This window comes from Bufo bufo, chromosome 4 (genome assembly GCF_905171765.1).
Source record: "Bufo bufo chromosome 4, aBufBuf1.1, whole genome shotgun sequence".
NCBI lineage: Eukaryota > Metazoa > Chordata > Amphibia > Anura > Bufonidae > Bufo > Bufo bufo.
This window is the reverse complement of record NC_053392.1, coordinates 127155633-127180418: the sequence shown is the minus strand read 5'-3', so window position 1 is coordinate 127180418 and position 24786 is coordinate 127155633. Positions and strand designations below refer to the sequence as shown.

The 24786-nt window shown below is 43.8% G+C and overlaps 1 protein-coding gene across 1 annotated transcript in view; it reads right to left on the bottom strand.

The window, feature by feature from the left end:
* Positions 1–24786, bottom strand: part of LOC120999050 (vertebrate ancient opsin-like) — a 481495-nt gene that overhangs the window by 344720 nt on the left and 111989 nt on the right. Inside the window, exon 3 of the mRNA XM_040429925.1 lies at positions 20588–20916. Coding sequence (XP_040285859.1) covers positions 20588–20916 — 329 coding nt within the window. The remainder of the gene's footprint in view (positions 1–20587; positions 20917–24786) is intronic.

Genomic DNA, 24786 nt, shown 5'->3' with positions numbered 1-24786 from the left:
AACATAAAGGCACTTTAAAGGTGCTGTTTATATTGTACTGAATACACTGTATTCCCACAAACAAGGGTATATGGTTGAATCTTCCTTTTCTCATCCTCCTCCTCCTCTTCCATCATATCAACATGCTTATTCGTCGTATATAATGCCCTCACATATATGCCTTTCACATATAATGTTTTACAGGGTCAACTCACCAGCAGGCCCTCGCATATAATTTTTCATAGGGTCAGCTTACCAGCAGGCCTTCACCTACAATCTTTTACAGGATCAGCTCACCTGAAGGCCCTCATTTACAACCTTTTAGAGGGTTGGCCCTCACCTACAATATTTTACAGGGTCAGCTCACCAGCAGGCCCGCACCGTAAATCTTTTACAGGGTCAGCTCACCAGCAGGCCCTCACGTATAATTTTTTAGAGGGTTAGCTCACCAGCAGGTCTTCTCCTACAATCTTTTACAGGGTCAGCTCACCAGAAGTCCCTCGCATATAATGTTTTAGAGGGTCAGCTCACCTGCAGGCCCTTACCTACAACCTTTTAGAGGGTCAGCTCACCAGCAGGCCCTTGCATATAATTTTTTACAGGGTCAGCTCACCTACAGGTCCTCACCTACAATCTTTTACAGGGTTATCTCACCTGCAGACCCACACCTAAAATCTTTTACAGGGTCAGCTTACCTGCAGGCCCACACCTAATTATACCTAATAGGTAATTTGCGCGCATGCTGCCATGTTCGGATGTGGTAGCCGTTTCTCAGTCTCCCTCTCTGAAATCGAACACTGATTCCCCCTTACCCGTGGTCACCGTGGCTGGCACTGAAAATAACATCGAAAGTTGATAGGGCAGACATCAGAATAGATCGTCGCCGTCACGCCGTCGATCGGCCCCAGGTTATCTAGGGTCACCAAAGCGGCAGCAGGCCCTCGCCCATAATGTTTTAGATGGTTAGATTAGCAGGTGCTTGCTCCAATTGTTTTGTGGGTCACCAGCAGGCCATCAATCATAATTTTTTAAGGCTGTGTATGATGCCCTCCTTTATGTGTAACAAAGGGTGTATTGAAGTGCCAGTTCCTTGTAATTTTTGGCAGCTCTTTCACTTAGTGCATAGGCTTTATGAGTGTAGGAGTCCCATTACATGAACAATTGTACCACAATGTGAATGAGGCCCTCCTTTATGTGATATACAGGTTGTATCGGAGTGCCTCTTCCTTGTAATTTTTGGCAAAACTTGCACTTTATATACAAGTAAATATACAGGAAAGAATGTTGCCGAACAATTTTTCATCTAAAATCGATTTTATTTTTTGGGTTTGTGCGTATTATTGTCAGTCTCTAAAAGTGCCGTACAACTCGGACAACCTCGCTCCCAGCAGCGACCTGGGAGTCCAAGATGCATCCAGACAACCTCCCCATGCTGTTCCTGAACCATTTTGGTGGTTTTTCCATCAATTTCTGACCTTTTCCTATGAACCAGGCATCCTCCCCTCTTCAGAGCAGGGGGTGCCTGGTTTAATGCTCGGGTTCTCTCATTGACTTCCATTGTGCTCGGGTGCTCGGTAGAGCACCCGAGCATCCCGATATGTTCGTCCCGAGCACCCGAGCACATTGGTGCTCGATAAACACTAGTTTGCATCTCTTCTGTCTTCTCGGCATGCTCCTGATTTTGAGTTACAAATACCATATACTTGCAAATACTATAAACTAGCTATATTTCTGGCCTATGGTGGTCAAACCAGTCATCAACAGTGAGTTTTCTTTGGGGAAGAAATATACTTTTTATATTGAAACAATGTTTAATCTAAAATGAACAGTGAATTGAGAGCCAAACACAAAGATAAATCCAAATACATGACACTGAAGGAATAACACGACAGCAAGAAATAAGAGATAAGTAACGTCTCTCAATTAGAAATCTAAGAGGATAACCTTGAACATTAAGAAGGTCAAAAACTTGAGAGACCTAGCCAATTACATAGATGAAAGACAATATAAAACCATTAAGTGTGTGTTAGTGAATTCCATCATCAGTGGCAACATAGTCAAGATCTCGCAAGTCACTGAAAGGCATATTATGTGAAGAATCCACAAGTTTGTGTCATTCTTTAATCTCATGCACTAGACTAGAGAAAGGCATATGGAATTACAGCGTAATTCCCAGAGGCCTAATTAGATGGAAATTAATATATTTCTGATGAAGATCATCCAGATGTTTGGATAAACCTACAAACATGGATCCTGGCTCTAGGGTTTCAGAGCATTACTTTACAATATAATAATAAAGGGAGTTCTTGTTAAGTAGCATAGGTAGGACTTTTTTTTGACACATTACCTGCCTAACACAATGCAATGAGCCGACCCGTGGGTAAAGTTACACGGACGCCAAATTATGCAGTGGGTCAGGATATGGGTATAATAGTCTATAGTTTTGTTTGTGACGCCAATTGCAGCGTGCGCAGGGTACTGTCACAGGGCCCTTTAAGGTGTTTTAACACGTACCAGGTTAGGAATGCCAGAGTGGTGTAATGTCTCTGTATGGTAGTGGTAATGGTATCAACGGTGTCTCCTACCTGGGTAAGGCTGGACTCCAGGATCCTGGCTCACTTGCAATAAAAGGAGGAGTGTGGTGCTAGTAGGAGTAATAGAGGAATTTGCAGCAGTAATTGAGATCCAGACCTTGGGTAAAGTTCAAATTTGTCTTTACTGGTTATAGCTTTCATCCAAGCAAGATACAGCATTAGTCTTTTGGTCCCAGCAGGTATTGGCAATGTGTGGCAGGAATATATCTTCTGCTCTATCATGTACCTGGAGTTTTGCAGGAAAGGACGTCTGCTTGTTAGCTCTATTCTGGGGCAGGAATTTTGCTTCTGCACTCTCTATCTTCTGCTGTCTGGGAACTGACTAGCTGGGGAGGAATATGGCTTCTTCTGGGTCTCTGGACGATACTCACAGCTATCTTCACAGGGTATGGTTCTTCCTGGAACTCTGGAGTTGTCTGCTTGCTTCTTCCAGCTGAGGCTGCAAGGCTCAGGCTGGGGATGATGATCAATGTCTCAGCCGAGACAAGATCCTGGCTTTGGATCCCTATATCTGGGAGCTCCTACACGCACAGCCTTCCCCTAGCAGGGGTGGCTGGCACACCCCATGAGGCAGGATATGGGCATATCCCACTTCTGCTCACAGAGGGGGGAGCTAAACTGGAATGAACTATTCCAGTCTAGAAACACTAACCTGGCCTTAACTCCTTGCTAACACATTGCTGCCACCTGCTGGTGAACATAGAAATTACAGCAATATACATGTAACAAGGTTTTCAATGCATATTTTTGAGAATTTTATGTGAAATTACACAAGATGACAATGTAAATGCTCCCAACAGGTTGTAGCAGGGTAAAAGAGTTTTTTAACACAACTCTGGGGTGTTACACACAACTATCTCTCACAGTTTACTCTTTTATATATTTCATCAGATTTCCACTAGTCTTTCTATGGTAGATAACAATTGCAGGAAATATGTTTGCTTTGTATGTTAAGCAGAAAAAAAGGGAAGATAATTGAAATGCTCTACAGCAATGCTTGTAAAACTGTGTGACAGGTCTCACTAGTGAGGCACCCCCAAACCTGATTCCTTGTGTAATTATTTATTATTATTTATTTCCACAAAGAATGTATGTTTCTCCACAGTATACGAGATAAAATTCCATTTACATGGGCAGATACACAAGGCAGGGATCTGGAGTGAACCTTTAATTCCCTATCATTGGCTACTCGTGTGACTACTGCTCCATTCACAAAGGAGACTTGGGGCCTCCATTCTTCTGATCTCTAAGGGGTCCCACCAGTCAGACTCCCTGCAACCAGACACTTATCCCCTATTCAGTGCAAATATTCAGCTGAATTCAAGAGACAAATTATAAGCATACTTCCCAACTATTATAAATTCACTTCCGGGAGATTTGTGAACGTGACTATAGGCAATGCTCCATTTTTACAAGCCATGCCCGAAATTTTGCAGACCACACTCCTCTTTTACAAAACACTTATAGTCACCACAAGAACTAGCCAGTTATAGGCAGTGAAAGAGTGACTTGTTACACCGTTAGAGGACTAGTTTGCTGGTTATGTTACCTGTAAAGGGTTAACTTCCACCAGGTTTGCAAAAGAGATTAATGTCATAACCTGCCATGGTGAGCAGGGGCATAGCTATAGTGGAAACAGGGGAAGAGGCTGCTACGGGGCACACCCAGGTGGAGGACTACAAGAGGACTAAAATAGTTTATTGTCAGGGCCCCCTCAACAGTATTATACAATGACATTATATACAGTGACATTATTTACAATGACATACAGTAGATACATGTAGAAAATGGACAGAGCAGATGCTGTGCTTGGTCTTAGAGAACAATCATGTGGGGGTTTCACAGGATGTGGTTGCAAAAAAGTTTCTGGGGGGAAGGTGGACCCTGTTCAAAAATTTGCTGTGGGGCCCAGTTATTTCTAGTTACAGCACTAATGCTGAGGGTCAGTGTGTGTTGCTATATCCTCCAGTCAGGACTCCTCTTTGTGTACACTTCTGGATGTGGAAGGTCAGTCTTTAGAGGGCAAGTCTCCCATGTTAAAGATCTACAAGAAACCAATAGCCAAGCAGCAGAGCAATACAGCTACTTAATAACCAATCATCTAGCGAGTCTCTACAAGAAGATGCGGACCCAGATAACAGGACTTACTGAGCTACTTCAAAGTTATAGAGACATGTGATACAAAACAATATTTTGCTGATAGCTAGGTGGGGAGTGTCTTAGCCTGCAGACATATGCAACCTGCCTCCAGGAGCCTCCCAGAGTGTTGGCTAGTAGGATTATAAGATAAATAAGGTAATGTAATTTTTTAAATTTTGGCATAGACTACAATAGGTGAAGCCCAAGGATCATCCTGTTCTGTCTATTGACACCCCAGCAGAAAAAGGCTTAAGTGGCTGTGGTCTGTATTGCATGGCTGCAAAAGATATGACTGTGACGCCTAAAGGATGAAAGCTAGGCTTGGGTTGTATGCAGAGTGCCACTGTCACAGACGTTCCCGCGACAGGTGGCAGGAGATTGGCGAGTTGAGCGGACACCTGGATGTTTGGGTTCGACGGGTTCGGCCGAACTTCAGAAAAAAGTTCGAGTTCGGGACCCGAACTTGACCCCGAACCCCATTGAAGTCAATGAGGACCCGAACTTTTGAGCACTAAAATGGCTCTAAAAATGTAATGGAAAGGGCTAGAGGGCAAATGGCAGCTAAATGTAGTTAAGAGCATGGCAAGTGCTCTGCAAACAAATGTGGATAGGGAAATGACTTTAAATAACATAAAATACGTAAACGTAAAAAATAATAATCTTGATCTAGGAGGACAAGGTCCATGTGGAGTAGGAGGTTGAGGAGGCAGTGGATGTGGCGGTGTAGGTAGAAGCGGCAGGGGAGGAGGAGGAGGTAGCCTACACTTTTTTTTTTTTTAATTAGGATACCCCACAAAACATTGGGAAATATAACCTGTGATAACCTCCTCCAGTTGTGCTAAACACACGTTCAGACAATACACTGGCTGCAGGGCAGGCCAGCACCTCCAAGGCGTAAAGGGCAAGCTCAGGCCATGTGCCCAATTTAGATACCCAGAAGTTGAAGGGGCAGACCCATCAGTCAGTACGTGTAGGCGTGTGCACACATACTGCCCCACCATGTCACACGTCCCCGTGATGTTCACGATCGATGATCGATGTTCTTTTCTGAGCCTACCATGTTGTTGATCACGGTTAGCGGCGAATCAGGGTTTCACGCCAGAGAGGGAGCGTCAGAAAGAGATACCACATCCAAGGGAGGTCAATGGATGAAATTAAAAGTTGATCGAGCGGAATAGTGGGACAAATTATTGAAGCCAAAGCTTAGAAGTAAAGGAGGTGGCGCGCATCAATTAACCCCTTAAGGACGCAGGGCGTATCGGTACGCCCTATTTCCCGAGTCCTTAAGGACTCAGGGCGTACCGGTACGTCCTAACTTGAAATCAGTATTCCGGCGCCCCAGGGGTTAATCAGAACGGGATTTCGGCTGAAATCCTTCAGCCGGCATCCTGTGACAACGCCAGGGGGGGTCATGTGACCACCCCGTGTCGGCGATCGCAGCAAACCGCAGGTCAATTCAGACCTGCGGTTTGCTGCGCTTTTTGCAGTTTCTGATCCCCGCGGTCCCTGACCGCGGAGATCAGAAACTTTTGAGTGCCTATAATCAATATTTTTCACCCCCCCCCCTGCACCCCTGCATGATTTGATGCCGGCGGGTGGTGCGGGGGGGGGTGTCGCATGCGGTGGGGGCGTTGCGGGAGGCGGGCGGTGCGGCAGGCGGGATTGCGATCCCCCGCCCGCCTCCCCATGAATGATCGTTGGCTTCTAGTGGGTATACCAGGGTGCCAGCACATTGCTGGCACCCTGGTATAAACGGCTGACATCTGTGCAGATGTCAGCCGTTTAACCCTTTCCATACCGCGGTCCGTACGGACCGCTGTATGGAAAAAGTTAACTGTCATCGGTCAGGGAGCTCCCTCCCTCTCCATCGGGGGGCTGCTGTGCCTTTGCAGCCCCCCGATGGAGAGGGAGAGAGCCCCCCGACTGCCCCCCTCAGCCCTGTGCTTACCCTTCCCCGTCTGCGAAGTTCTGAGCAGACGGGGAAGGTTCCCATGGCAACAGGACGCCTGCTCAGGCGTCCTGCTGTCCATGGTGCTGAACAGATCTGTGCTGAAAGCATAGATCTGTTCAGTGTAAGTAAAATACAGTACAGAACAATATATATTGTACTGTACTGTATTATACAGACATCAGACCCACTGGATCTTCCAGAACCAAGTGGGTCTGGGTCAAAAAAAAAGTAAAAAAAAGTGAAAAAAGTTAAGATAAAAAAAAAACATTCATCACTGAATAAAAATTAAAAAAATAAAATACACTACACATATTAGGTATCGCCGCGTCCGTAACGACCTGATCTATAAAACGGTCATGTTACTTTCTCTGCACGGTGAACACCATAAAAATAAAAAAATAAAAACTATGAGAAAATTGAAATTTTGCCCACCTTACTTCCCAAAAAAGGTAATAAAAGTGATCAAAAAAGTCACATGTACGCCAAAATAGTACCAATCAAACCGTCATCTCATCCCGCAAAAATCATACCCTACCCAAGATAATCGCCCAAAAACTGAAAAAACTATGGCTCTCAGACTATGGAAACACTAAAACATGATTTTTTTTGTTTCAAAAATGAAATCATTGTGTAAAACTTACATAAATAAAAATAAAGTATACATATTAGGTATCGCCGCATCCGTATCGACCGGCTCTATAAAAATATCACATGATTTAACCCCTCAGGTGACCACCGTAAAAAATAAAAAATAAAAACGGTGTAAAAAAAGCCATTTTTTGTCATCTTACGTCACAAAAAGTGTAATAACAAGCGATCAAAAAGTCATATGCACCCCAAAATAGTGCCAATCAAACCGTCATCTCATCCCGCAAAAAATGAGACCCTACTCAAGATAATCGCCCAAAAACTGAAAAAACTATGGCTCTTAGACTATGGAGACACTAAAACTTTTTTTGGTTTTAAAAATGAAGTTATTGTATAAAACTTACATAAATAAAAAAAATTGTATACATATTAGGTATCGCCGCGTCCGCGACAACCTGCTCTATAAAATTATCACATGATCTAACCTGTCAGATGAATGTTGTAAATAACAAAAAAAAAAAAACGTGCCAAAAAAGCTATTTCTTGTTACCTTGCCGCACAAAAAGTGTAATATAGAGCAACCAAAAATCATATGTACCCTAAACTAGTACCAACAATTCTGCCACCTTATTCCGTACTTTCTAAAATGGGGTCACTTTTTTGGAGTTTCTACTCTAGGGGTGCATCAGGGGGGCTTCAAATGGGACATGGTGTCAAAAAAAACAGTCCAGCAAAATCTGCCTTCCAAAAACCGTATGGCATTCCTTTCCTTCTGCGCCCTACCGTGTGCCCGTACAGCGGTTTACGAACACATATGGGGTGTTTCTGTAAACTACAGATTTAGGGCCATAAATAATGAGTTTTGTTTGGCTGTTAACCCTTGCTTTGTAACTGGAAAAAAAATATTAAAATGGAAAATCTGCCAAAAAAGTGAAATTTTGAAATTGTATCTCTATTTTCCATTAAATCTTGTGCAACACCTAAAGGGTTAACAAAGTTTGTAAAATAAGTTTTGAATACCTTGAGGGGTGTAGTTTCTTAGATGGGGTCACTTTTATGGAGTTTCTACTCCAGGGGTGCATCAGGGGGGCTTCAAATGGGACATGGTGTCAAAAAAAACAGTCCAGCAAAATCTGCCTTCCAAAAACCGTATGGCATTCCTTTCCTTCTGCGCCCTACCGTGTGCCCGTACAGCGGTTTACGAACACATATGGGGTGTTTCTGTAAACTACAGATTTAGGGCCATAAATAATGAGTTTTGTTTGGCTGTTAACCCTTGCTTTGTAACTGGAAAAAAAATATTAAAATGGAAAATCTGCCAAAAAAGTGAAATTTTGAAATTGTATCTCTATTTTCCATTAAATCTTGTGCAACACCTAAAGGGTTAACAAAGTTTGTAAAATAAGTTTTGAATACCTTGAGGGGTGTAGTTTCTTAGATGGGGTCACTTTTATGGAGTTTCTACTCCAGGGGTGCATCAGGGGGGCTTCAAATGGGACATGGTGTCAAATAAACAGTCCAGCAAAATCTGGCTTCCAAAAACCATACGGCGCACCTTTCACTCTACGCCCCGCTGTGTGGCCGTACAGTAGTTTACGGCCACATATGGGGTGTTTCTGTAAACGGCAGAGTCAGGGCAATAAAGATACAGTCTTGTTTGGCTGTTAACCCTTGCTTTGTTAGTGGAAAAAATGGGTTAAAATGGAAAATTAGGCAAAAAAATGAAATTCTCAAATTTCATCCCCATTTGCCAATAACTCTTGTGCAACACCTAAAGGGTTAACAAAGTTTGTAAAATCAGTTTTGAATACCTTGAGGGGTGTAGTTTCTTAGATGGGGTCACTTTTATGGAGTTTCTACTCTAGGGGTGCATCAGGGGGCTTCAAATGGGACATGGTGTCAAAAAAACAGTCCAGCAAAATCAGCCCTCCAAAAACCAAACGGCGCACCTTTCACTCTACGCCCTACTGTGTGCCCGTACAGTAGTTTACGGCCACATATGGGGTGTTTCTGTAAACGGCAGAGTCAGGGCAATAAAGATACAGTCTTGTTTAGCTGTTAACCCTTGCTTTGTTAGTGGAAAAAATGGGTTAAAATGGAAAATTAGGCAAAAAAATGAAATTCTCAAATTTCATCCCCATTTGCCAATAACTCTTGTGCAATACCTAAAGGGTTAACGAAGCTTGTAAAATCAGTTTTGAATACCTTGAGGGGTGTAGTTTATAGAATGGGGTCATTTTTGGGCGGTTTCTATTATGTAAGCCTCGCAAAGTGACTTCAGACCTGTAGTGGTCCCTAAAAATTTGGTTTTTGTAAATTTCTGAAAAATTTCAAGATTTGCTTCTAAATTTCTAAGCCTTGTAACATCCCCAAAAAATAAAATATCAATCCCAAAATGCTACAAACATGAAGTAGACATATGGGGAATGTAAAGTCATCAAAAATTTTGGGGGTATTACTATGTATTACAGAAGTAGAGAAACTGAAACTTTGAAATTTGCAAATTTTTCAAAATTTTTGGTAAATATGGTATTTTTTTATGCAAAAAAATTTACTTTTTTGACCCAATTTTAGCAGTGTCATGAAGTACAATATGTGACGAAAAAACAATCTCAGAACGGCCTGGATAAGTCAAAGCGTTTTAAAGTTATCAGCACTTAAACTGACACTGGTCAGATTTTCAAAAAATGGCCAAGTCCTTAAGGTGAAATAGGGCTGAGTCCTTAAGGGGTTAAAGAAGAATTTTTGAAATTTAATTCCCTGTCACCTATGGAGAGCAGGGGTTTGTATACGGCAAAATTGGTAAAATGTCACCTGACAATGTAACAGACGATTTTTTGAAATTTATGTCCCTGTCACCTATGCAGAGCAGGGGTTTAATCACGGCAAAAATGGTCAAATGTCACCCAAGAATGTAACAGACAAATTAGTGAAATGTTTTTTCCTGTCTACTAGGTATAGAAGGGGTATATCACAGCTAAAAATTGGTGAATTTCACCCAAGAATATAGCAGACAAATTAGTGAAATTTGTTTACCTTTCTACTAGGTATAGCAGGAGTATATCGCACCCAAAAATTGGTGAATTTCACCTGAGAATGTAACAGACAAATTAGTGAAGTGTTTTCATTTGTCTACTTGGTAGAACAGGGGTATATCACACCCAAAAATTGGTGAATTTTACCCGAATATGTAACAGACAAATTAGTGAAATTAGTTTACCTGTCTACTCGGTATAGAAGTGGTATATCACAGCAAAAAATTGGTGAATGTCACCCGAAAATGTAACAGACAAATTAGTGAAATGACCTAAAATAAAATACGTACAAATAAAAAAAAAAAAAATCATTATTTATGAGGTGGAGTTTCATATGGAGTAGGAGTTTGAGGAGGCGGTGGAAGAGGCGGTGGAGGAGGATGAGGTAGCCAACACTGGTTTTTGGTTTTAATTTTCTTTCTTAATTAGGGTACACTCCAAAAGAGTGGGAAATATCCAAAATACAACAATGAGCAATTGCACTGTAGTATAACAATGGCCGGGTAAGGCCGGTATACATGTCTATTCTGCACAAGGTACGGACAAGTCCTGTGGGATCCATGCCTGGTTCATTTTAATGAACGCGAGCTTGTCCACATTGGCTGTGGACAGGCGGCTGCGCTTGTCTGTGATGACGCCCCCTGCCGTGCTAAACACACGTTCAGAGAATACACTGGCTGCAGGGCAGGCCAGCACCTCCAAGGCGTAAAGGGCAAGCTCAGGCCATGTGCCCAATTTGGAGACCCAGAAGTTGAAGGGGGCAGACCCGTCATTCAGTATGTGTAGGCGTGTGCACACATACTGCTCCACTATGTTGCTGAAATGCTGCCTCCTTCTAAGACGTTCCATATCAGCTGGTTGTTGTGGCGTGCTGACAAAGCTTTTCCACATTTCGACCATGCTAATCCTGCCTTCTGAGGTGCTGGTGGTGCCCCAGCTGCATTGGCGACCTCTTCCTCCTCCACTGCCTTCGACTTGTGCTTCCACTGTGCCCCCGCTGTCAGCTGGGAATGCCACCAGCAGCACGTCTACCAGCGTGCGCTTGTACTCGCGCATCTTACGATCCCGCACCAGTGCAGTGACGGAATTAAGGACGGTACATTGTCCTTGTAATGTGGATCCAGCAGCGTGGCCACCCAGTAATCAGCACAAGTTAGAATGTGGACAACTCGGCGGATGTTGTGGAGACACTGCAGCATATAATCGCTCATGTGTGACAGGCTGCCTAGAGGCAACGACAAGCTGTCCTCTGTGGGAAGTGTATCGTCTGTGTCCTCTGTATCCCCCCTGCCATGCACCAGTAATGGCCATAAGCTGGTTTGGGTGCCACCCTCCTCATCCTCCACCTCGTCATCCTCCAGAACTGTGCCCTGGCTGGACAATGGCTGGACTTGTGGGTGCAGGAACCCACCCTCGGAGCCACTTGTGAATGACTGGCCAGAAACCCTATGAAATTATCCCTCTTCCTCCTCCTCCTCCTGTGCCACATCCTCTTCCATCATCGCCAGAAGCGTTTTTTCAAGGAGGCATAGAAGTGGGATAGTAACGCTGAGAACGAAGTCATCTGCACTGGTTAGGTTGGTGGAGTACTCGAACACAGGTCTCGCATGGAGGCTCAGTCATTGGTGAAGTGGTGCTGTTCCGCAGAGCGACTCACCCATGCATGCTGCAGCTGAAACTCCACTATCACCTGCTGCTGCTCGCACAGTCTGGCCAGCATGTGAAAGGTGGAGTTCCAACTTGTGGGCACGTCGCATATGAGGCGGTGAGCGGGAAGGCCGAAGTTACGCTGCAGCACTGACAGGCGAGCAGCAGCAGCAGGGTGAGAACGCCGAAAGCGCGCACAAATGGCTCGCACTTTATGCAGCAGCACTGACATATTGGGTAATATTTAAGGAACCTCTGCACCACCAAATTCAGCACATGCGCCAGGCAAGGGATGTGCATCAAACTGGCTAATCCCAGAGCTGCTACGAGATTTCGCCCATTATTGCAGACCAACAGGCCGGGCTTGAGGCTCACTGGCACCAACCACTCATCGGTCTGTTGTTTAAGGCCTGTCCACAGCTCCTGCGCGGTGTGGGGTTTGTCCCCCAAACAGATACGTTTTAAAACTGCCTGCTGTCGTTTACCCCTGGCTGTGCTGAAGTTGGTGGTAAAGGCGTTACGAGGAGCAGGTAGAGGATGAGGAAGCAGAGTAGAAGGAGGAAGCAACAGGAGGCAAACTGAAGCGCCCTGCAATCCTCGGTGGTGGAAGGACATGCGTCAAACTGCTATCTACCTCAGGCTCCGCTGCCACTGCATTTACCCAGTGTGCTGTTAGGGAGATATAACGTCCCTGACCGTGCTTACTAGTCCACGTATCCGTAGTTAAGTGGACCTTGCCACAGATGGCGTTGTGCAGTGCACACCTGATTTTGTCCCCCACTTGGTTGCGCAGGGATGTGATGGCTCACCTGGAAAAGTAGTGGCGGTTTGGCATGACTTACTGTGGGACAGCCACCACCATAAGGTTTTAAAGCTCTCTGTCTCCACCAGACGGAATGACAGCATTTCAAAGGCCAGGAATTTTGAAATGCTGGCATTCAGGGCCAGGTATCGCGGGTGGGTAGGGGTGTACTTCCTAATCTGATCCAGAATTTGGGAGATGGAGAGCTGAACGCTTCCGTGGGACATTGTGGAGATGATTGGTGACCCAGATGGTGGTGTTGCTGGCAGATCCTCTGTTTGCGGGGTGGCAGGTGCCATTGTTACTCCAGAGGTGGATGAAGAGGCCGAGGACTGCAGCAGAAGAGAAAGCAGGAGGAGCCAGAGACCTTCCTTGGTTTTTGAGGCGTCTACTCCACTGCAGCTCGTGCTTTGCACTTAGATGCCTGGTCATGCAGGTGGTGCTCAGGTAGAACGTTTATGCCTCGCTTCAGGCTCTGATTGCACAGCGTGCAAACCACTCGTGTCTTGTCATCAGCACATTGTCTGAAGAACTGCCATGCCAGGGAACTCCTTGTAGCTGGCTTTGGTGTGCTTGGTCCCTTGCTGCAGTGGGTCGTAGCAGGTGTACTGTCTAGGGGACGGCCTCTCCGCTTTTGAACCCTGCTCCCTCCTCTGCTGTGCTGGTGGCTCTGTGCGACCACCGCCTCTTCCTCCGAACTACACAGGTCACTCGCGTGACCTTGATTCCATGTGGGGTCGAGGACCTCATCGTCCTCTACATCATCTTCCACCCAGTCTTCACCCCTGCCCTCCTTGTCGGTCTGCACACTTTCGAAAGCCACAGCAGTTGGCACCTGTGTTTTGTAATCATTCGAGACATGCTGCGGTGGTCCTCCCATGTACCCATCCTGAAACAAAAGTGGTTGGGCATCGGTGCACTCAATCTCTTCCACTTCTGGGGCAAGGCTAGGTGGATGGCCCTGGGAAAGCCTGCTAGCAGAGTCATCAAAAAGCAGAAGAGACTGCTGCATGACTTGGGGCTCAGACTGCTTGGCTGATTTGCAAGGGGATGAGGTGAAAGACTGATTGACATCGGCTGCAGGTGCCAACTCTGATCATTCAGCAGGAGACTGGGTGGAAGACAATGTAAAGGAACTGGAGGCACTGTCAGCAACCCAATCTACTATCGCCTGTACTTGTTCTGGCCTCACCATTCGTAGAGCTGCATTAGGCCCGACCAAATAACGCTGAAGGTTCTGTCGCCTACTCGCACCTGAGGAAGGTGTTTCACTTGTGCGTGTAGCTGGCACAGATCCACCACGTCCTCTCCCTGCAACAGGAGCTCCACTAGCAGCACCACGACCGGGGCTGCGTCCCTCTTTTGACACTCTCCTCATATTTCTCAAATTTAGGATCTTGCCCAAAATGGGTGTTTTTTTAATAACAGAATATAACAGCAGTATCTAACGCGTGTATCTCATACTGACAGATGCAGCAAAGGCTGCAAATTTAGTATTTGGCCCAAAAAGGGTGTTTTTTTAAACCCAGAATATTATTGCAGTATTTCTAGCTTGTATGTCCCACTAACAAATGCAGCTTAGGCCCCAGATGTAGGGTATTGCCAAAAATGGGTGTTTTTTAAACCCAGAAAATTATTGAAGTATTGCAAGCTTGTATTTCACACTGACAAATGCTGCAAAGGCACCAGATGTAGGATATTGCCAGAAATGGGTGTTTTTTTTAAACCCAGATTATTATTGCAGTATTTCAAACTTGTTTTTCACACAAAAAAAATGCAGGATAGGCCCCAGATGTAGGGTATTGCCAAAAATTTGTGTTTTTTAAACCCAGAAAATTATTGCAGTATTTCAAGCTTGCATTTCACACTGACAAATGCTGCAAAGGCCCCAGATGTAGGGTCTTGCAAAAAATGGGTGATTTTTTAAACCCAGAAAATTACTGAAGTATTGCAAGCTTGTATTTCACACTGACAAATGCAAAGGCACCAGATGTAGAATATTGCCAAAAATGGGTGTTTTTTTAAACCCAGATTATTATTGCAGTATTTCAAGCTCGGTTTTAAATGTCACAAATGCACATATGCCGTGCTGGTGCACTGAGCTTGCATAAAATTGCCGCCACCGCCCACCTAACTAACAGACGGATAAAAGTTATTTTTCTGTTTCACTGGGCTCAGGGCAGGGTAAAAAGATTGTGCACTGCACCCACAAAACTAAATCTATGTAGATTGCTGAGTTAACAAGCACTTCTGATTTAAAGATTCTTTTCCTGCAGCGCTACGTGACTCCAGCTTATATAGAGGCTGGGTCACATGCTGCACTGGCCAATCACAGCCATGCCATTAGTAGGCATGGCTGTGATGGCTTCTAAGGGCACACGAGTTAAACGCTTGTTGATTGGCTGCTCTGCAGCTTTTCAAAAAGCGCTGTTAACTCGCCAAACCCAAACTTTTACTGAAAAGTTCGGGTCCGGGGTCCAAAAATCCTAAAGTTCGGTACAAACCCGAAGTTTACAATTCGCTCAATCCTATCGGCGAGACTGGCAACACGTGGTTTGATCTGATATGTTTCCGTTTGGATCAAATGGCGTCTGTGTTGTTTCTGGTGCTTGCCACACCTTCTTTCCCCAGGTGTGGCTATTTTGATCATTTAACCTTCTCTATTTATTGTTGTTTCTCCCACTATGCTATGCACGGAACGGCCACACAACGGCCGTGTGCATGAGGCCTGAAGGACACATAAGACCTTCGAATCTCCAGTGGCAGGAGAGTTTCTTTGTTAAAAAGAACGGAACTCTTAGGCCATGTCTGGATTTTCGAGAGCTCAATCGGATTACTGTCCGTGATCCTAAGGGTACTTTCACACTTGCGGCAGAGGATTCTGGCAGGCAGTTCCGTCGCTGGAACTGCCTGCCGGATCCGAAAATCCGGACGCAAACAGATGGCATTTGTCAGACGGATCCTGATGCAGATCCGTCTGACAAATGCATTGAAATACCGGATCCGTCTCTCCGGAAAAACTGATCTGGTACTTATTTTTTTATACCAGATCTGTTTTGCCGGAAATTAATGCTGCATCCGACATTCCGGTAAGTGTTCAGGATTTTTGGCCGGAGATAAAACTGCAGCATGCTGCAGTATTTTCTCCGGCCAAAAAACGTTAGAGGGACTGAACTGATGCATCCTGATGCATATTGAACGGAATGCTCTCCATTCAGAATGTATTAGGATAAAACTGATCAGTTTTTTTCCGGTATTGAGCTCCTGTGACGGAACTCAACACCGGAAAAGAAAAATGCTAGTGTGAAAGTACTCTTACCCCCTTCCTTTAATTCCTGAGTTGTTTAACCAGATTGTTGATGTGAAGGTCTTCTCCAAGTTGGACTTAAAGGATAACTGTCACATTTAGACCCTAATTTCAATTTTCATATATGTAGTTACTAATAACATGATATTCCAGAATCGGTTACTATTAGACTGACTTACCGCATATTTAATAAGATTCAGCCCTTAGCAACCAGTCTGCATAAAACTGCAATTTCACTATTCAGTTAAGATGGCCACCACTGCCCTCACCCTGACGCTAATCCCGCCTGCCCTCACTAGCAAGTAACAATAACCCCCCAAAAGGGTTCAGTAACTAGAGCCCTCCCCCCTAAAGGGTTATTCTCCTGCAGCACAAAGGAGTCCTCTTACCACATGTTGCTTTCATTTATACACTGAGCAGATGGCAGATCTCCCTTCCCTGTTGTGTGCTGCTTCAACTCTGCATTCTCCTGCTCTGCTGAGTGAGGGAGCGTCTGCCAAGCGCAGGGACAGGGAGAAGTGCACACAGCTCAGGCACTGTTATCAGCTGCTGGGGAGGACCTGGCTTTAATCATTTACTTACAGTCCCTGGCTGTCAGTAATGTGACCTTGCACGCAGAATGCTTCTGCGTGCTCCGTCTATCCACAGATAGACTGACCATGCCTAGCAACCCTATTTTAAGCACAGGTAAAAGTAGGCAGTACAGGGAACAAAAATGTGGAATTAAGGGGTAATTGAATACACAGTGAAAAGTTGAAATAGGGCCACCAAGGTGATATTAATCACCACAATCCAATACTCCCAAAAACATATATACGACCGTTATCCTTTAAGAGGGGGGCATATAATCTGGTCAGGATCAAGGAAGGGGGGTGAATGGAAGACGGCTTTTAATAGCCCAGAGGGTCACTTTGAGAACCTGGTCATGCCTTTTGGATTGACCAATGCTCCTGTGGTTTTCCAGCATTTTGTGAATGACATTTTTCATCTCCTGGTGGGGAGGTTTGTTGTTGTGTATTTGGATGACATACTAATTTATTCTCCAGACGTGGAGATTCATCAGGATCACATTAGATAGGTGTTACAGAACCTAAGAGATGATGGTGTTAGAGGCTCAGGCAGATGCACCGAAATCTTGCCCCTCTGGGAAATTGTTTGTTCCATCAGAATTGCGTTATAAGGTGTTTGAGAAACATCACTGTACAGTTCTTAAGGGACACCCTGGGAGTAGATCCACTGCTGACCTCATCTCTCGTAGATTCTGGTGGCCTGGGTTGCGCAAGTCTGTTGAGGACTATGTGTCAGCCTGTAGTATCTGTACACTCACTAAGGTGACACATACTAGACCCTTCTGGATCTCTACTTCCATTGCCCATACCGTCCAGACCAAGGACTCACTTGTCTATGGATTTCTGATCTGCCTAATTCGTCTGGAAAAACTGTTATTCTGGTGCACTTTATAGCATTGCATGGCCTACCTAATGCTAAAACACTTGCGCAAGTGTTTGTTGACAACATTGTGAAACTTTATGGCATTCCCTCTGACATGGATCGTGGGACTCATTTTGTGTCCAGATTCTGGAAGGTGTTCTGTACTCGACTGGGGGTACAATTGTCTTTTTCTTCTGCTTTTTATACTCTGATGAATGGACAGATGGAGCACACTAATCAGAGTCTGGAGACTTACTTAAGATCATTTGTCTCTGAGAACCAGGAAGGATGGTCCTCGTTTTTGTCTTTGGCAGAGTTTGCCATAAACAATCGTAGACAGGAGTCCACTGGTAAGTCGCCATTTTTTGGGGCACATTCTCTGGTTCGGATACTTCTGGTATCCCTGAGGAGGAACGTTTTTCGTCATCATTGTCTTCTATATGGTGGAAAATTCTAAATAACTTGATGAATATGGGCAACAAGTCTAAACGTGTGGCTGACAGGAAACGTATAAATGGTCTGGACCTAAGTGTGGGTAATTTTGTGTTGCTGTCCACAATAAATATTAAGTTGAAGGTTCCTTCTTGGAAGTTGGGTCCAAGGTTTATTGGACCATATAAGATCACTGCCATTATTAATCCTGTAGCTTTTCGTCTTGAACTTCCTCAGGCTCTGAAAATTCATAATGTGTTTCACAAATCTTTGTTGAAGAGATATGTTGAACCTTTTGAGTCGTCCTTCTTGCCACCCGCTACTATCATGGTGGACAGCAGTTTAGAATTCCAGATCGCCAAGATTATTGACTCTCGAGTTCTCCGTAGATCTCTTCAGTATCTTGTTCACTGGAAGGGTTATGGACCAGAGAAGAGGATGTGGGTACCGGCATCTGATGTGAATGCCAGTCATTTGGTGAAAGCCTTTCACAGTTCTCATCCGGATAAGGTTGGTCCTGGGTGCCCGGAGGTCACCCATAGAAGGAGGGATACTGTCACGGATGGCAACACGTGGTTTGATCTGACATGTTTTCTGTTTGAATCAAATGATGTCTGTGTTGTTTCTGGTGCTTGCCACACCTTCTTTTCCCAGGTGTGTCTATTTTGGTCTTTAACGTTCTCTATTTATTGTTGTTTCTCCCACTATGCTATGCAGTTTATAGCTTGTGTTGGAGTTGTGGATAGCTGGTGTGTTTTTAGAATTGACTTCGGATGAAGCAGGAGCTCTATACAGTATTAGAATGTATTGGAATGTATTGGCAATAACTACATAAATTAATTTGTACTGTAAAAAACTATTTCTTGAACTCTGGTTCGGTTCCAAAGTGGTACCTTGTAACTGAACCCGAGTTCGGGAAACGGTCGAAGTTATTGCTTCACAAAGTCTCGCGAGACTTTGTGCAATAACTTCATAAATTAATTTGTACTGTAAAAAAACATTTACTGAACGTGGGTTCGGTTCCAAGTGGTACCTTGAAGCAATAACTTTGGCTCCCCGGAGCCAATACATTCTAATACTGTACAGAGCTCTTGCTCCATACAGTATTAGAATTAAGTTTTATGCAAATCGACTTTGGATCATCCCTAGTTATTTTGTGTGTTGCATTTCTCTGTCATTTGTATTAAGGCCTGAGGGAGACTCCTTTTCATCCTTCCTTTTGGAGGAACAGGTGGTCTCAGTCCTGACCTTAGTACCAGGGTCCTATAGGGTGAGCTAGGACACTAGGTATTCCTGTGTATGTACTCACCTACCTCTGGGGTCTGTTCATACTGTTAGTTAGTCAGGACTTTGATTAGGGTTTTACTAGGAGGTGTCCATCTCCCTTCTCTAGTTTCCAAGCCTTATTTCCTCAACTCTTTCCCTCCTATGTTCGGTGTGGTGTTTCCCTCCCACACCCGAATGTGACAGCCACATACCTTTTACCTTAGGGTTTTACTTGTGAACCTCTTTTTCTAAATACTTTCATGTTGAAAGAATGCAACATACACTGGGGCTTATTTATGAAGGCCTTTATACTGCTTTTGTCATATTAAAAATTAGCATTTTATTCCACACCCACCTATTTGAAGCATAACTTAAAATTTTTGGCACTTATCACCGGTTTTAAAAGTAAAGATTAGGCACAGTATCTGACAGTCCATGCACCTACATTGATATCTATGCCAGCCCCTGACTGGCATACATTTCAGTGTTCTTTTACAACATAAAACTGTTGATAAATATGGTGGGCCTCTGACCCCACCCTCACCATGTCCCCTTTTCGAGAAAATGGCTCAGGCAGCAGAGGAACACCACTTGCGAAAACATTTTTTTTTTGTAATTGGTATTGAAAAAGACACAAACATGCAGTTTTCTACTTTTACACATCAGAAAAATTGGCATATAGCTATGATAAATTTGACCCTATGTTGTTAATAGATTTTCTATGAAAATCTATATATGCAAAAATACATCTCATCTATTTTAAATACCTTAGGGGACATTTATCAAGACCCGCTCTTTTTTTGCCGTGTTTGTTGGAAAATACATATACAATAAGGTTATCAGGGGTGGATTGGAAACTTAAATTGTCCCTTGAATAAAAAACTAAAGGTGGCCCCATTTTGTAGGCAGGTCCAAATTAACAGAAGGTGGGGCAACACAAGCTGGCGAGCTCAACAGTACCATAGTGCAAAATACCATCCCAACAGAACCAAATAACACAGTATAGCACAGTATACTGCCCCAAAAGCTGTCCCTCTGTGGTGGCCATCAATAGCTACCATCTTCTGTCCTCCTCCTCCAGTTGTCTATGGAGCAGGGTGCTTAGGTGGTGAGGTGCGGGCCACAGCAGTTGAATTCAGGAGGGCATGTGTGGTCACTGGCTGGGTACATGAGCACCTGATTCTCACAGCGTTAATTATTTTTGAAAGCTTATTATGTACCTGGTCAGCGGCAGTGAGGAGGATTTTGCTGGCCCTTTGGGGGATCGGCCCACCGGGAGATTTCCCTGTAGGGTTTATCGCCAATCGGCCCCTGAAGATTATCCTTTTTATTAGAAAAACTATTTTATTACATGCATTTCTTTTCTACTGTAATAGTGAGTAGCCCAATAATATGACCATACCATAATTTCCATACCTGTTTTATGGCCACCAAGAGTCTTCCATAGCAGTACACAATCAAGAAGAAAGGCAGGACCAGGCAGAAAATAAAAAGGCATACAATGTAAGATGTGTTCACGGCATCACGTGAGTGCCAGTTAACTGAACAAGTTGTTCCTGGCCCTTCTGGAACATAGCTGCTCCACCCAAAAAGCGGAGGCAAAGTCCAGAACAGTGAATAGGACCAAGAAACCAGAATTCCCATCCAAGCCTTCCTGTAGTTTGTTACATCTGCTTCTGTGCTTCCAAGCATGGTGTAGTAACGCTCATATGACAACACAGCCAGAGATATCAAAGATACTATCCCTAGAAATAGAAGCAGAGGAATAAAGGAAGATTGATAAAGGTGTTATAGATAAAACAATTAGAATACTTTATATGGAACAAAAGAACTGTGTAGATTAGCAAATTATTGCGTTAAAGCAGTTACAAAGGTGAGATGACAAAGGGAAATAAAGACATACAGGCTGTACCATCTCTGAATTAGTTCTCAATCACTTATAACAGAACTGTCACATGCTAAGAAAATTACACTTTATCGTGAGTTTTTAAGCCAAATGTTGGCACTGCATATGGTTACCTCAGGCTGTTGTGCAAATGCTAGGCCATGGCAATCTAGTCCATGAAGAACTAAACTAAAGACTAGAGATGAGAGAACCTCTGGAAGTTTGGGATCGCCGTTTCTGGCCGAACTTCAGGTCAAAGTTCGGGTTCGGGACCCGAACTTGACCCGAACCTCATTAAAGTCAATGGGGACCCGAACTTCACTTTATTATTTTCCGTTATAACATGGTTATAACGGAAAATAATAGCATTCTTAAGACCATGGCCATTGAGGGGCTAAAAAAAAAAAACAAAAAAAAAAAAAAACACTCACCTCATCCACATGATCGCGTAGTCGGTATCCTCTTCTTTCTGCAGGACCTGCGATGATGTCAATGCGCTCACCACGTGGTGAGCGTGGTGACATCATCGCAGGTCCTGCTGAATGAAGATTGAAGAACCTGTGATGACATCACCGTGCTCACTCTGTGGGTCAATATGCAGTATGCCAGTCCCTCAGGGAGAGCGAAGGTGAGGTCACGGGCGTAGTTAACAGACCGAGGGTTACTCTTGGTACTCACGATTTGTAGAAGACCCTGGGCAGGCATACAGCAGTGATGGAGAGGCTGGCACATGGATCCTCTGGGGCACTCTCTGTATATAGGGACCAAGCCGGGTGGTAGGTGAGGTGCCCTGGGTGTTGGGAGTTTAGTGTGCCGGTGGCCCTTATAGTTCGTGACGCCAGTGCCGGTAACAGTGGCACACTGATTTGTTGTAGGAATAATTGAGGTACACAAAGTTGTGGTGAACCAGAACTCCTTTTTACTGAACAGTTCAACTATTTACAGGCTTCAGATAAAGTTCCATATGCAGGATAATGGTATCAGGCAGGCTTGACATAAATGGCAGGTAAAATCCTAGCAAGATAACTCCGAGGGAATAAACTCACAGATCAGGCTGTACTTTATGCAGAATCCTGTCTGACTTTCTCCAAGGCCCGGATGCCTAATAGCTGGCTTTATCCTTGGGAGGGGAACCTTCCTCTGGCATGAATCCACTTGCTGCAAATAACCTTATGCTTTTCAGATTTCTACTTTGCTGGTTAAAATTAGCACTGCTCTGTACTTTGGTAAGCTGCAGGATAACTTCAGGAGGGATCTTCTTCTCCTGGAGGCAAGCTAGGAGCCTGAGCTATCTAGCTACATGTCAGAAGCTGCACTTCAGCTCCTGCCTGGCTAGAGTCAATCTTGGCTTCTGACCACACTCTCCTCTTCTCCTGAACTGGACCTGACTATATATACTAGGGGGTTCCCTAGCTCCCTCTACTGCCTAGGAGGAGGAACTACACCCCTAACAGGCCTCGTACAGAGGAAATAACATGAAATTATACATTACAATGCAATATAAAATACCATAACCATGTTCCACAGGAGGTGGAGAACAACGTGAGCCAATTGACCCTTGAGTAGTTCCCACCCTTACGTAGTGGGACACTACAAATACAGTTATGACGATACCAAATTTATAGTTTTTTTCATGTCTCCATATACTAACATCCGTAACATTTTATTTTTTCACAAGTGTAATTGTGTTAAGGCTTGTTTTTTGTGGTATGGGTTGTAGTTTTTTTTTGTAGCATTTTGGACTACATATGGCTTTTTCTACCATTTTTTTAGGAGGTGAGATAACAAAAACAGCAATTCCATGAGTGTTTTTACTTTTTTCTTTTTTTTTAAATAAGGCATTCACCATAGGGGATAGGTAAGGTAGTTCTTTTATAGATCAGGTCGTTATGGCCACAGTGACACTAATTATGTGTATTATTTTTAAACCAATTAGAAATTAGCGGATTTTTTAAAACTTTTTTCTCTCTTTTTTTTACACTTTTTTTTTTACCAAGTCCCACTTGGTTCTTGAAGATCCAGCGAGTCTGATGACTGTACAATTCATTACAATAGTCATCTATTGCAGTGCAATTTAATGTCAGTTTCACACTGTTTACATTGACACCAAGCCCGATCAGACACTGCCTCTGGAAGAGCCTGGCAGTCTTAGATACATGTCAAGCCTGGAGGCTTTTGTAAGGCCTCTGGTTGTCATGACAACTGTTGGGACCCTACAATAGTGTCTCAGGGGCCCGATGAGGGAGAGAGGAAACCTTGTTCCTCTGTTAACCCCATGGATGCTTCAGTGCATAATTGCCATGGCCTCTAAAGGGTTAAACGGCCAGGGTTTGTGTCTGCCAATCTCGGCCGTTACAGCTGATACCTGCTGCTGATTGTGGCAGCTCAGTTCCTAAGCTGCTGCCATTACATCACTGTCATGGAGGCAGGAAGCATGGCGCACACAGGTGAAGAAGGGACACTGAGAATGAAGCAGGGGACAAAGAGGGCACAGCGGGGTAACCGATTACAGGCTTTTATCTTCATTACAGGAACTGTGGCGATCAGAGCCTGTACCAGCATTTTACACTGAAAAATGCTCTGATTGGTTAGTCTGTACAGTTAGTCTTTCTGACTGCTGCAGTGTCTCCATTGTCCATGAGTGAAGCCTTTGACACTGTGACACTTTCTCATACCAAAGCACAGATTAACAGTTCGGACATAACTGTACGCCCGATTGTAGTAAATTACATGCAATCTGGATGTATAGTTACATCCAGATGCAGGAAAGGATTAAAAATGTCAGCGTGACACTGACATATATATCTATAGGTAAATACATGGTAGACAGGGTTAAGAAACAACCTGTTTAAAAACACTGCACAGTTGGATTTGTTATGCTTTTTAAAGTTACAATTACAATTATTCCTTTATTGGGGGCAGATGCCTGCCTGTGTTTATAAATACACACAGTGGTATCAGAAAAAACAATGTCTTCTTCTGAATAAGTGGTCCAAAAATTAGGCCTTAAAAGGACTTCTCACTTCAGCAAATGGCATTTATCATGTAGAGTAAGTTAATACAAGGCACTTACTAATGTATTGTGATTGTCCATATTGCCTCCTTTGCTGGTTTGATTCATTTTTCCATTGCTTGCACACTATAGGAAAAGGTGCCGGTCTATGCAACAGATTTTTAGGAGAAAAAAAATACAGGCTCATTTGGACATCCCCTTAGTGTCACCAAATTATACACTGTTATTTATGCACTAAAATATGCTTAACTGGGCACTTATAAATGGTAGAAAAATGACAATACTTTTTTGGGAAACGGCAGAAGGTCCAATTGGACATCTCCTGGGTGCAAGAAAAAATTTATACTATTGCACTGCTGTTGGCACAGTAATATATGCCTACTACACACATATAAATTATAGAAGCCTTGAAACAAGTTTTTGGAAGAAAAAAGTACAAGTTTGCAGTGTATGCGGTGAAATATATGCTGCTAGTGATGCTAGGAAATATGCCTATTGTAATTATGAACTGGTATAGCTTTGCAACAGGTTTTAAAACAAAAAAGGGTAGCTTCTGCAAATAAAAAAAAAAAAAAAAAAGCTCATGTCTTGTGCAGTGCATGAAGGTTATGAACAGCCCCAGTCCTGATTACAGACACAAACTACACTAATTGCCCTTATGTTATCCCTAATGATAAAACTTGACTTTCTAACTAGTAATTAAATCTACCTAGAGAT